The 14,531-nt window shown below is 35.9% G+C and overlaps 1 protein-coding gene across 1 annotated transcript in view; it reads left to right on the forward strand.

Annotated features, from left to right (window-relative positions):
- Positions 1-2,153: 2,153 nt before the first annotated feature.
- LOC575096 (ankyrin repeat domain-containing protein SOWAHA) overlaps positions 2,154-14,531 on the forward strand; it is a 58,316-nt gene continuing 45,938 nt past the window's right edge. Inside the window, exons 1-2 of the mRNA XM_030975583.1 lie at positions 2,154-2,318; positions 8,113-8,174. Of these exons, the coding sequence (XP_030831443.1) occupies positions 2,189-2,318; positions 8,113-8,174 (192 nt within the window). The 5' untranslated portion in view covers positions 2,154-2,188. The remainder of the gene's footprint in view (positions 2,319-8,112; positions 8,175-14,531) is intronic.

Here is a 14,531-nt window from a genome sequence, read left to right on the forward strand (position 1 = left end):
TTCGGGACAATGGGAGCAAATTATGCCATGTTTGGAAAAGTATTCAGATATGACTCCATCAATTCACCATACAACCCCCCTCCAGCTAATATTATGGAGTAGATTGGAAAGAGTTTGGTAGGGGCTCTCTAAGGTAAAATGGGTCATCATGAATAATGCTCTCGCTCAGTCCAGCCTTCTCATTGTTTAAATGTGTATTTGCAAATGATGGATTGTGACCGAGTCATAATTAAAAAATTATGGAAGGGTAACAAAAAGAAGAGTCGATTAAAAAGATTTTTGTTTGAGAGAAGCAATGTATCTATTTGGGAAAATTTGATATAATCCGATAACACAATCATTATGTTATTTATACAAGAGCACTTTGTTTCTTTTTTCATGAATAGGCCCAAATAATTTTAACACAAATCATTATGTTATTTATACAAGAGCACTTTGTTTCTGTTTTCATGAATAGGCCCATAATAATTTTCAAAAATGTAGGCCTAATACTTTCTGTCCTGTAATTGCGGAATAATTAATGTAAGAAAAATACTCAGTTTTACAGAGGACATCCTAGATTAATAAGATAAGAAGATAGGGGATAACAAAATGGATGGCGTAGTGATTGCTTCGTATGTTTACATTTTCTCATTCATTGATTAGAAAAGAAAACGCATACAACTCCACTTTGTCAGATTCACGATATTTATTTAAAAAAACAAAACAAACCTAAACGTAACAGAACCAAACAAAGCAAACCAAAAACAAAACGAAACAAACCAAACCAAAAGAAATGAAGAGAAAACAAAACAAACCAAATAAAAGAAGAGTAAATCAAACAAAACAAACAAAACCAAGTTTTACGTGATGACACAAAGCGATGGAGTGTTATATTTCGATTTATACTTTCAACTTAAAAAATATATTAAATGCACTTTACTATAGATTAAGATTTTAACATAGTCCCCCTTTTGCGCTTGCAGTCTAATGATACCCTGGAGAATATCCCCAGTTTTTTTTACCCTCACTCTACGTCACTACCAACCAAATGGATGCCTTTTTTAAAATAATGAATTGAATTGAATTGATATCTTTATTTATACACGGTTAAAAAAGCACAAACAGTTACAAGACTGATTTCCATTTGGGCCGTGTGAAACAATGTAAATACATCAAATAAACATATCATTTGTGATTTTAAAGAAAATGACAAAGGTACATCAATAATGACATATTTAAAACAAACAAGAAATAACAGGATCAAGATAAACATACAAAAAAATAACAATATAATAGTACTGCCGGAAAAGAATATGTATATAAATAAAAATAATCATGAGTGGCTGAACAAGAGTACTGTAAATATACTACAAATTCAAATTGGTAATAAGAATTGTTACTAGTTCAAATAAACTGCTGGAAATGATATATACAATTAAGAATAATCAAATGTGGCTGGTCAAGATACTGCAAATATTCAGGATATTCGGGACGCTGCAAACCGTACGTCACGCAGCACATTAATGACATTAAAAATGAATTAAAGAGTTAATCAGAACTAAAACTTTCCACTAATAAACTAGCCCATAATAGCCACAGACTCATACCAAAAGATAGCCATATAAATAATTTCATCTGTTGTTTTTTCTTGTTTAAAGTCTCTAAATATCCCGTACGTCACAATCCAAATAGCTTTGACCTGCCCAGATATGATTACTAATGCGTTTAGGGGTAAGCCTAAGTTAGCTATCTCTCTTAATTTTTTTTTTTACAAAATCGTAAAGACTAACACAATTTGGTCTAAGGGTGTCATTAATAAATTGTGAAAACTAATTATTGTCAGCAAACCAGCCCTGTCGCCATCCTACGTATGAAGATGTTAATGAGAATCTATATTCGAATACTATAAGTACTAGTAGGTTTATAACATCTCAGACACCCCCCCCCCCCCCGATCATCCAATCACACTTTCCAGAGGCGAAATTACCTATAATATTATGAAAGCCCCCGGAAAGCCCCCAAAGTTACATGAATGGGGTGAAGACGCCCGCTTCGGCCCTTTCCTGGATCTAAAATTGCTTTTATCAGTCTACCAGGAAAGTTTGCTACCACTACCAGTACCACGTTCACGATGTTTGGCTGGAAGTTCGGAAAACATCAGCTGGGTTGGACTTCACTGCGCAAGCGCAATTAAATAATAACAAACATGGCGGACGCGGAAGAGGAATTCTCAGCTGACGCGGTTCAGAAATTCTTGGTATCGAATGGTGGAAAGGCTACAAATGTGGAAGTTGTCGGCCACTTTTCTAAGTACTTAAATGATCCCGAATTCAAAGGTAAATTCAGCTGAAAATGATTTAAATCGGTCGCATAATGCAGATTGTGTAGAATAGTGTTCACTGTGGTCCCACATGCTGTTTTGCGTGTATTGTGAGAGCGAAATAATTTATGCCCAAGATTGTAAAATGTAATTGGCTTGATAAGTTTATTTTTACCGAGTTTCATATCATATTTAGGTACAGCTGGAATATCAAAAATAAAAAAAATTCCTTCTTACTATAGATAGGTGTTTGAATGCATAGCAAAAGCTTCTGAACAGGCATGCCAATTTACACACAAATTTCCAGTTGGTCAGCAAAAGCACTCCAGCAAAACATAGATCTAGTCAATGCTTAAATGCGTATTGACCTCTAGCACTGGACTACGTGTTAATAGGCAGCATTTGCACACATGAACAGTCAATACGCTCATTATACACAAATGCACACAATCATGCCGATGTGGCTGATCAGGAAGTATGACAGTAGACTTTCTACAATTTGGTGCTGTATTGAATGATGTAAATGAATACGGTAATGTATGACATTCATGCTTGAAAATGTAGATTGAACCACGAGTCTTGAATTTGTTGCATCACAAAAGCTTTGCTGATAGCAGTCCAGGGTGTGAATGCAGAGTATTTACCAGACTTTGGAAATAACCCCACATGTTCTAAGATTCTACCCCATTTTTACTGTTCTCGCCGAGGGACATTGCAAGCGAATCTGATAGGATGCATGCTGTATAGTGAATGCGCAAGCGTCGCATACATTGGTCCTAGCTCGGCAAAGTGGCGGTCCTGGCGGAGCACTACACTCATCTGCAGTTAAAGTGCATAGGTATTGTCTTTTTACCCAAGCTAAGTGTGGATATCACAAATACCACATGAGATAAAATCAGAAACTGTTTTAATGCTAATGAGAAACTTTCATGGACTTGTGTGAAGTAGAGGAATTCTATCTTCAATATTTTGTGATGAAAGAAATGCCATGTAATTCATAACACAAATGATGATTTCTTTAATATTGGAGCACTACTGCTAGTGCACATTGGCGCATACATGTACGTTTTGATTTGCCCGTACAATCGTACATACACACTTTCGTTTTGAGTCAAAACACTTAGACAAGACTGTTCATTGCATTTTTTGCCAGAAAATTTTGAAATTTGAAGATTATTCCTTTAATTCAAGTTCATTCATTTTTGTTGAATTGCAAGTAGATTTTGTAATGGTGAGTTCCCTGGCATTTGTGATATTTTAACAAAATTTTGGCCAAAGGAAAAGTAGTGCAATGGGTGTAGAGCTGCGCCATGCATCTGAACTGTAGGTTAGTACATAGTCCCACTATGATATTGCGCACCACGGACTTCAGTCAATGTAGGAGAGGGATTCAATGAAGCGTTAGTCTCAGCGGAGCAAACCCCAAATGGATTATTTACTTTAAAAAAAAGATTGTAGTTTAGCAAATCTTTGTTGATTTTGAAGCTAGTACTGTATCGCAGGCAGTTTTGGTATAGGATATATACCCCTACCTACCACAATGCAATGCGAAATTGCCTGAAATGGATACAAAGAAAATAGACTTCGCGCGTGCAGACAGTGGATGCGCAGTAGTTGCGTTGCGCGGTAGCTTTGTTGCAGTCTTTACTTTAGCGATGCGACAGCACAAACTTTGATCTAGTTCTACTGGTAGTATTTGTTTGAAAAATTAGTCATGACATTTATTCACAAGATTGACAAAACTTTTTTTTGTTCGGTATCCATTTCATGCTATTTCGCATTGCACTGTGGTAGGGGTATACAGTCAAACCTGTCTATAGCGACCACCCAAGGGAAACACAAAAAGTGGTCTTTGTAGACAGGTGGTCTTTGTAGACAGGTTCCTTAAGTACATGTTTTAATGAGAAACCATTTTCAAGGGAAACAACAAATATGGTCTTTGTAGACAGGTGGTCTTTGTAGACAGGTGGTCACTAAAGCAGGTTTGACTGTATATCGTTTACCAAATGCAACACAAAATTGTCCGTAAGATGTTTGGAGTTATTCTAGAAATGTCCTGTACCATTGTACATTAACTGGTGTAGTCATTGTAGTCCCAAATGTACGCATATGTGCTGTTTTGACGGCCAATTCATGGTTCAAGGTGACCTGATTTTCACTGTTGTTGCGCATAGGCCGCACCCAGACTTATTGATATTTACATGTACCGATAGTAAGATTATCAGTGTGATACAGACTTACATGTACATGTACGTTTGCTTAATTTGTGTGTGGTGGGGTGGCTGAGCAGGGTGATATCATTCCTTAATGATACACTGTACATCCTACATGTTGGCCTGAGCCATAGTAGTTTCAAATCGCTGAAAAACGATTGGACCCGGATGCCCCAATAAATGACTACGTATGAGGCAACAGTACAAATTTAAACCTAAAACTTGGCTTGAGCAGGTCAGAAAGGTTACCAAAATTTAACTTTTTACAATAGATGAATTTTTCATGCCCAGTTCATTCTCCAATATAATATATTAGTATTCTTTCATTTAAAGGGCAAGTCCACTCCAAAAATAACTGACTTTCAATAGAAGAAAAATCAAAACAGACAAACCAATCAATTGAATTTTTTAAAAGCAAAATCAGATAACTAATAAGAAAGTTATGAATTTTTAATGACATGAACAAATTTGATAAATCACAAGACAAATTGGCATCTCATCTGTGACGTCATTGCCTCACTATCCACTAATTGTTTTTCTTTTTATTGATAACATAAATTTCCAATTTCCAATTTCCCCCTAAAATTGTATTTCTTCACGCCAGCATCCAAGTTATATTGATAGTAATATGGTTTTGTGTGGATGCACTAATATAGAGTAATTTTTTTCAGTTAAATCTTGAAATATGTGAATTTTGATAAGCTATTTAGATAAAAATCAATGATTATGAATATACAATATTCAGAAAATGATATCAATTCTTCAAAGTTAAAATAAGATTTTGTGAAATGTCATGCACGCAATATAATACAAATCATATAACCATGGCAAAGGCATTACATGGGGAAATCAAGGTTTTAAGGATAAAAAGGGAAATTAACGGGATGAAAATTTATAGAGCTATTGATAAAAAAATGAGGCAATGACGTCACAAACTGATAACCAAATTGGCAATTTGTGTAGTGATTTTCTAAGTTCCATAGTTTTTCATACTTTAACAAAAATTCATAACTTCCTTATTAGTTATCTGATTTTACTTAATTTTTTTGCTCAGTTTCTTTTGTTTTTCTGCATCTTTTACAAGGAAATTATATTTGGAATAGACTTTAAGCTTATCTTTTGTTGGATTCACTTTTTGTAAAGAATATTTTTTTTATAGTGAATTTTTCAGTGTTTTTCTTCTAAAACATGTAGAGTTTATGTTCACTATTGTGAACACAATTGCCATTGCATGCATGTACGGTATGTATATATATATATATATATATATATATATACTGGTACTAAAAAAGTTGAAGAAAAAGGTGAAGATGTATACATTATAGTTTAAAATGTGCTTTCTTGTCAATATGAATACATACACTGTAACATGTACAGCAGGAATTGAAAGTTAGCATTAGGGGTAAGCCATTGTGGCCAGTTATAGGGGCATAAGAGTAATGAGAGATAATATATATAGATACATTATAGTGAAAGGGAATGGCTCAAGTAGCCTTAAGCCTTGTCATTTTTTGAGAATTTTTGTTTACAAGTGACAGCCAGTTCTCATCTATTTCTTTGTATGGTATTCAAGTGAAAACAGTGATTTCACAAATCACAAATCATTTCATGTGTTTCCAGTTGAATGTTTTGCATTAACTTAATTAATTTAAAATGTTCTTATTTTAAATTGGATGATTAAGTGCAACAGACATGATTACAATTTTGTGTAATGTGTGTTCATACTGCTTATTACATGTACAATTGTACATGTATGTTTAACTCATACTACTGTACTGTCATACTGTACTTACACTTATATAGAAATACACTTTTGTCACAAATATCACTGTACACTGGTTGAAAACACGCTACCAGTACTTTAGTTCCAGAATTTAGTTCCAGACTTTGTGTATGTACTTTTCAAGCAGGAAGGAAGTTCATAGTGCTAACCATTACCAATGGAAAGGGAAATCAGTTCAGTTTATTTCACTTCCAATACAAAATTTACAACAATATAACTATCAAATACAATAATATAAAATGCATTATATATAAAGTATGTAATGAGATAAGAATAAATACAACAACAACAGTAACACTAAAAAATAATTAATGGGTAGAGTACTAGAGTAGGGATGTGAGGGACCAGAAAGGGCCATTGACCTATCTAGGCTGGTCCCCTTTTTCTACAAACCCATTAGTAAAAATCTTCAGTAAAGCAAAAATTGACAATATAGACATTACATCAACTGAGAAACTATTAAAATATGTTCTGTATTTCTTATTACACCCTTCCTAAATGTCATAAACATACTGTTTTATGCCTGTATTTGTTAGGTAAGGGATAGTTTAGCAGTGCTCAAAAGACAATATTGAAAAGTGCAACTTGGCTTAAAACTCAAATTGCCCCTGTAGGCCACCAAGTAATCCTTGCAATGTCTTTTTTTTATTTTCATAGTACAAATAATTTTGTTGAAATGGATTAGAGCCCTCAGAGAGTTTTGTTTAGGGTTGGCCAGTAGGCTGTGATAAGCAAGCCAATATCATGCTCAATCTCGGGTTCATTCTGTGTCATAATTCACTTACGATAATATTGATCTAATGATTTATTTGGTGAATGAAGGAAATCTACAGAGGAATTGATAAAAGTTGTCAAGTGAAACCAAGGCATGTGACTAATTCTTAAATCTGACAGTGTCCAAAGTTTTAAGGCATTTCCCGATGTCTAATCAGGCTTCCTCCATCTTGTACTCGGTGTACGTCCCTCTTTCCCTCCCAGTTTTAACAATAACACTTTATTTCAGGAAATTGCAAATATGGGGGTATTCTTTGGAAAGAAAAATTCAGATTCATCAACTTTCATGTTCTACGGACACTCATCTCTATTGGGAGGGCTCATACGAAAGTGAAACAAGCCCAATTTATGTTAGAATCCATGTTTTTGTTAACAGTCGGGGAGTGGTTGTTAGTCTGGGTATATCCTCTATCCACTGTTTGGAGGGTGTAAATTGTCCTTCGGGAAACGGGCTGTTCATTATCATGTGAAGTGAAATGTAGTTAGAGATAGAAAAGTTATATTGATATGATAAGTAAAGAGGGGAAGAAGGTGGTTAAAAATGGTCAATTATTTTATTTTCAAAGTTACCTGACCTACATTATGTAACCATGCAATCATGGGAGTGCAATCACCTGCAAGTACAAGCTGCATATCAGTATCTTCACACTGTATACTTGTAAGGGTATATCACGTGTACATACTTATTTGTGAGCTTAAAAAGTGCCCTCTGAATTAGAAAAAATAAAAACTGCTGACAGTTTCTGTTTCATTCTTGGAGTGCGACAGTGAACATATAGAGAGTAAATTTCATGAAAATTTCTATGATATCAACATATATGTAATTTTTGATAATGTATTTTATTATATTCTAGAGCAAGATGAAATTTGACTTCAGCAATTAAATGTGCATACCGGTATATATACATTTGATTACAGAAATGTAATTCCTTTGGATTTTTCTTAGCGTTTTTCCTAGGTTCAACTTCAGCAGCTAAAACCAGAAACTGCAGATTCATACTTCATAATTTCATTTGATTTCTTTCTTTGTTTCTTTCCAGTTCTGAACAGGCAGAAATTCAAAGATTACATCAATGAAGTGGCAACAGTCAAGTCGGAAAAGGTAATTTACGTTTTTTTATTTCGTTTTCTAGTTCTACACATCAATTATAGAGTCTTATACAGACCATCTGTTAACAGAAGAAGAAGGTCTCTGTATTTCTTAAACATTTTATTAAGTTTGAAGTCTAAACAGATCCCCCCCGAAGAACAAATGTTGGGAGTTGGTGATGTACATAGCGTGATAATGTTCATTGCTCGTAAAGAAAAACAGTTGTAAAGAAAATTGGCATTGAATGTTAGAAGTAATTGGTTTACAAGATACCCCTCGTTCTTATTTCCCGTTTTTTTTTGTAAGAACCATTTTGACGACTCTTATCAGCGTTAAGACTTTCATGTATTCTTTTAACAAGTCAGGAAGTCTCACGTTACATTCAGAACGTCAACAGTTTGCGCTTTATCAAAGCCAAGTGCGCCCAGTTCTGATTTTCATTTAAATGGTGTGAAGTGCAACAAAACAATGTGTTCTTTTCAGAGATTCATGTCAAATTAATTATCTGCAACACTTGTGAGGGAATCAACCCGGTGCAGAGGCTTCCTCTTTCTAATACAAAGTGTACAATGTTGTTCCCTCGGAGAACGGGAGAGAAAACCAAAGGGGAAGGGTTACAAAACCTCGCTGTCAGCTTGTGTAATTGGAAGCAAGTCTAAAGCATTGCCACATATTGGAATCTATCTGATGATATGAACCGTATCAGCAAGGAGTGGAATAAGTCTTGTCGGATTGAATTCTAACTTTTTATGTTGATATGTCAGAAGTGCTCAAGGAGGAGCTGCATTACTTTGAGTTACCCAACGTCTGTTGCTGCATCAAATTGTCGCTTTTGGTGACAAAAAGGGACAAATTACTGATGCTCAATTTACCAGTATATTTGCTGGGTGTGGTTTTATGCACCTGTGTACTTTTCTTGACAAGAGGTTTGAATTGCCATTGTTTGGAAGATATTAGATGTAATAGAGATGTTCAAGTTTATGGCACCTTGGTGAATGTTGACGTAACCTAAACCTTAAAGAGAAGGTTGAATTCTGTTAAACTTTCATATCACTCCTGAACTACTCTAGAAGAAAGACGAAAAAAGTGGAGACGCTTGGGAGAAAAACAGAAAATAGTGACAGTTTTGTACATAATAAACGGTCTAGGACACCTACCCCCCTGACAACCACCCCCAGTCAACTACCCCCTAGGACAACTACCCCCTAGGACAACTACCCCTAGGACAACTACCCCCTAGGACAACTACCCCTCGGACAACTACCCCCTGGACAACTACCCCCTGGACAACTACCCCCGAACAACTAGCCCCGGACAACTTCCCCCGGACAACTAGCCCGGACAATGACCCCCCCCCCCCCCCGGACAACGACCCCCCCCAGACAACTACCCGACAACCATCCTCTAGGACACCTACCCTCCCGACAACTATTTATACTTTTATAGTTGATATCATGAAAATCTCAGAGGTCTTGTTATATGGTTGTACTTTATAGATTTTTTTTTTAGAGTAATTGTTTTTTTTTGTCGGAAAAATCATCTTTAACTGCTACGATATACAGTATCTATACGGTGGTGTCAAGTACGTCTCGTAGATCTGCAGTCAATCATGAAATAAAGACGGTCAATGAATCATCTTCAGCACTCTCAAGCATTTGCCAGGCTTGTAGCTGTTACAAGAAATGATAGCAATTTCCTATCATCATTTTCACTTAAAGTTAAACGAAACTCATTTCTAATAAAAGATAGTGTACCGTAGTTTCTAAGATAAATTTTGTTGAGATATATGCTTGTGATAAGTGTACCCATCAAACACATCCTTTAAGCTAAATTGTAACACTAGTTATTAAAGAATATATTTAAGTAATTGTGCTTAGAATTGTTAGTTTCATTGTGCTCTAAACAAATAAAGCTAAAAGAATTAAATTCCTTGCAATTTTACTTTTACTATTCATATGACCATTGACTTCATTCAGCATCTCAGTCATGAAGAATTCCCACTTACAAAGTAAAACGTTTATATATGACTCTAATAGGTACTTTGAAAATTAGAAAATCGGCTATAATCCAGTTTTAATTGCAAATATGATCATCACTTTTAAGATCGTTGAGAGATTGCAAGAAACCACGAAGATACATGTATTACACATGATTGTATTTCGCTATACAGTATAGGACCTTATTACGTTTCCATGCGTTTTGGAATAACAAACAAGGAATATTTAAGTTGAAATCATTTTCCATGTTTCATGCAAGGCCCTTATCATTCCCCGATACACGTAGATGCAACTTTCAGATAACTCTTGAGCTCACAAAAAACGATGGTCGTAAATATAGAGAAGCCTATGGGCGTAAGACGTCGTCGGCTTGGTGCTTGAAGTTCATAAAGAGTGTCTGAGACAAAAGCCGACATTGGATTCTTTGAGAAGAAAAGTGCAGATTGACTTGGCATTTTGCTGAATACACAGATTAATCTCCAAATGTTTAGCTGATCCAGAGATATCATGATTATCAGTCAGCTTCTAAAATGTCACTAGCTGAGTTCACACTCAACAGATCTGTACGGGTATGATTCCAAAAAGATTCCGTCTCATGAATAACTTTATTCTTGATATCCAGTAAGTGATGATAATTTGTATGTGAAACTGCAAATAGATTCAAGCACATCTACACTATGAATGAATTGATATTGTCCAATATGAAAAGTTTGTTGTAAAAGTATAAGATATAAATATCATTATTTTTTTTATATAGTCTAGATGTCACAAGTACATAATTTATTTAGAGTTAGTACAAGACAAGCATGGGGAATTCCCTTTTGCTGTAGAGTTACAATGACTGTAGGCCTATCTAAATCAGGGCTTGGCACTATCAGGTGCCCGGGACACATGTAGGCACCCAAAATCGAAGTCTGGACCCCAGAATTTCAACAAGTTAACACAGGGATTATGCATAATGTACAGACTCTAAAAAGTTCTAAAAAGTCAGTGTTGGGCCCTGCCTATTTGTACCGTACATGTATACATGAACATCCATAATTATATGTGTGCTTGATGTTTGTACTCACTAGAGCTTCCAAATCACATTAATCACGATGATGAGAAAATGTGAACATGGCATTGCGTTTTGAATGAAGGAGTGTCTGGGTTTCCTTTGTTGCATTAATCTCTCCGATCGGAGCGGGCGATAGAGAAGAACGGCGGGTGATGTCAAACATAAAAGGAGGAGGAAGAAGACTGAAATCCAAGCCGAAAACTGAGTGATTCTGTTTTCCCCTTTTGAGATGGGGCTGGCTTCCATGTTTCTCTCGTGTCGTTCACTGTCAGTCCCTCAGCTCGTTCATTGTTTGCGATCTTCCTGACAGAAATCATAGCAGGAAATCTAATTGCTCATTTCTCCCTTTGTGCACTCGCTGAAATGAGGCAAGAAAGAGGCAAAATCTGGTACTGGTTATCGTCATTTGTATCTGAGATGGGTTCAGCTGAAATCAAAGATCTGTGTCCGCTTATATCTGCAGGTTGAGCACGTAGTCATGTCAAACATTTTAGTGGGCGTGTGCCCCCCTGTAAAGGTCAGAGTCAGGTGAGGAGAGGTTACGCGCGACAACTCATCTTTTTTCGAAGGTTCACCTTTTATCAGAGTTTTAAACTAGAGATTTGTTAATTCTTTTATGATTTCAAACTTTTACTTTGATGCACGTTACGGCTTTTTTTCAAATTATACAACACATTAAAATCATTTGAAAAGTCTATCAAGATGAAAGGGAAAGGGAGGTGGGAAAAAGGATCGCCAAGTACACCTACTGCACCCACCATCTAACTCGCAGCCTTGTAAATGCACATTTCGTTTTCTGAGTAAGACTAGTGCCCCCAATCGTTTCAGTGCCCCCATAATTGGTGGAATCAGGCTACGTCCCTTTTGGGGGCTACACCTTTAATTGCTCTGAGTGCTGTCTTTCCTGTCTTCCAAGCAAAGCTTTCCTGGAAACCAGTACCAATAGGACCAGGTCCATGGTTTCTAATAGGGAAACCGTCCCTCCCCTCATACATATATAATAACTATCAGCCCATTGAGCATGGTACGATATAGAACCAAAGTGAAATTTCCTTTGGTAGGGCTAACTTAGAGACAAAATTCATTCATGGTGGCTTTTCACAGAGTTCAGGAGGCAAACGTCCTTCACTCTCGTCTTTTTTTTGGTTTATCCACTGATTTCGGGAGAAGGGGTCCATATTGATGCGTTACGCACATGTACCATGGGGAGAAATTGAGTGAGTAAGGGCGAGTAGAGTAGGCCTCATTTAAAATGATTTGAGGGCATGTTGAGTGGTGTAAAACTAAAACACTTGTGTAGTTCAGGTTCCTGCCAGGATATTCTCGTAACAATTGTTCTCTCAAAGTTGATTTTGTATGAACTCACCCCTTACACTCTCTTCCTGGCTTCCTGCAATGAATTATACAGGTACCATAAAATAGGTAATTTAACTGTATTATTAAAAAGACATAGACAAGTTAAGAAGTACACAGTCAATGATTAAAACAAATTATTGATCAGTTTGTTAATACATGCATGCTGTATGTTTGAGTTTGATGGTTGAAAAGTGCAAGAAAGGGGCTTTGTGTTTCTGTGATTGCTTATGCAGATTTTTGCAAGAGATACAGGAAGAAAAAATAAAAATATGTATTTTGTTGGAATAAAATAGTACCGGTAAAAAATTAGAAAATATTTTGCAAATTACCAAATCGATCTGTGCTTCGTGTTCCCGATTCTAGCTTAGAAAATTTCAGTAGTCAACAGGTTTTAAGTCATTTTCAACATTTATAAATTATCGTACTACAAAGTCACAAAGTTTTAAGAAAAAAAAGTTACTCATACAAATGAAGAAAAATAAAAGCAGAAAAATTTGATTGTTTCTGCTAAATATGACAAGTGACTTTATTTATTGCCCCTGCAAAAATAATCAGTTATAAAGAAGTATTAAAAAGAAAGAATTTGAGAGAAACAATCCATTAAAAAAGGCAGTACACAATTTGGCCTGTCTTCATCAGCTCGAGTTTGCCAAGTAACCTGCTATTTTAACTATCCTGATCGCAAATTATCCAGCTAATTTGCGTTTTCATCAGGCCACAGTTGCTATTAGTGGAATATTTGGTGGAGAAAATATCCAGAGAAATCTTGGTCTTGTTTCCAATATATCCCGCTATTTAGGAAATAGCGGGATAATTTGCGCCCGTCCGAGCTAGTTTGTGATGAGCTTATCGGTCTGGTGAAAACGCAATTTCGAGCTTCAGGATAATATCCAGTCTGAAAATAGCTGGTTACTCGTCAAACTCGAGCTGATGAAGACAGGCCTTTTGTAAATGTTCAATCCAGTCATATGTCTTTTGACTGTCTCTTCAGACTAGGAAGATCTTGTCTTACCAGAAGAGAATCTTTCTGTTTTCCTCACAAGGGGTGTGAAGTATTCTTTAGCTTTCCATACGATGACATCACTAAATCTGGAACTACTAAGTTGAAAGTCAGTATCGATAATCGACGGATTAGACAGGATGTTTTTATTGCCATCCAGAGGATTCTGTGTCTGTGACTCCGGCTACGTAAAATCAGATGTGTGCATAGTTTGATAGTTTCACATCGTGCCACAAATGTTCCTGTTTTCCGTTTGTAGGACGCGGATGAACGCTTACGAAACATTTTCAAATGTCGTCCGAGAGTTCACGATGGCTTGAGCAAGCAAACAAAACAGTCATAAATGTGTAAACCACAAAGCATCGGGGATTACGATCAGATTACCATGTTTTTATAGGTGCATTTGAATTAGTAGTTCTGAAGCGTTTGTTATTATCTATGGGGTTATGGTTTATATACTCCTGTAAGTTCCTACGGTCTAATCTTAAAATAGCAGAAAATATACCACCCACATTGTGGGAGTTAGTCTTGCAATATATGTTAACTTTATCATCGTTCACCTGGCAAATCAAGTTTAATTATGAAGTACCGATAATGTCATGCAGTGACCTATTTTAGGCTTATATTTACTTCTTCTTTGATTATTGCTCTGTTAGAGAACGCAGCACCTTTAAAGAAAACATTAAAATTTGCATATAGTTTATCATTTACAAGAGAATTTAATATTGCTATTGGTATACTGCAGCGTTATATCAAAGTTAATATGCAGGATTTACACAAGTTGTCGTGATTGATCAATGCACACACTTTACACGTAACCCATTGCATGCATACCCTGAACATAAATTGGAATCCTCCCTGTATTAAAACCTATGGGAATGAGAGCATTCAGGATTCAACAGGTTAAGGACATACAATTCATTTGAGCCAGTGTGAAATTGTCAAGAATTAACAAATTA

Source organism: Strongylocentrotus purpuratus, unplaced genomic scaffold (assembly GCF_000002235.5).
Source record: "Strongylocentrotus purpuratus isolate Spur 01 unplaced genomic scaffold, Spur_5.0 spur5_scaffold_8, whole genome shotgun sequence".
In the NCBI taxonomy this organism is placed as follows: Eukaryota; Metazoa; Echinodermata; class Echinoidea; order Camarodonta; family Strongylocentrotidae; genus Strongylocentrotus; species Strongylocentrotus purpuratus.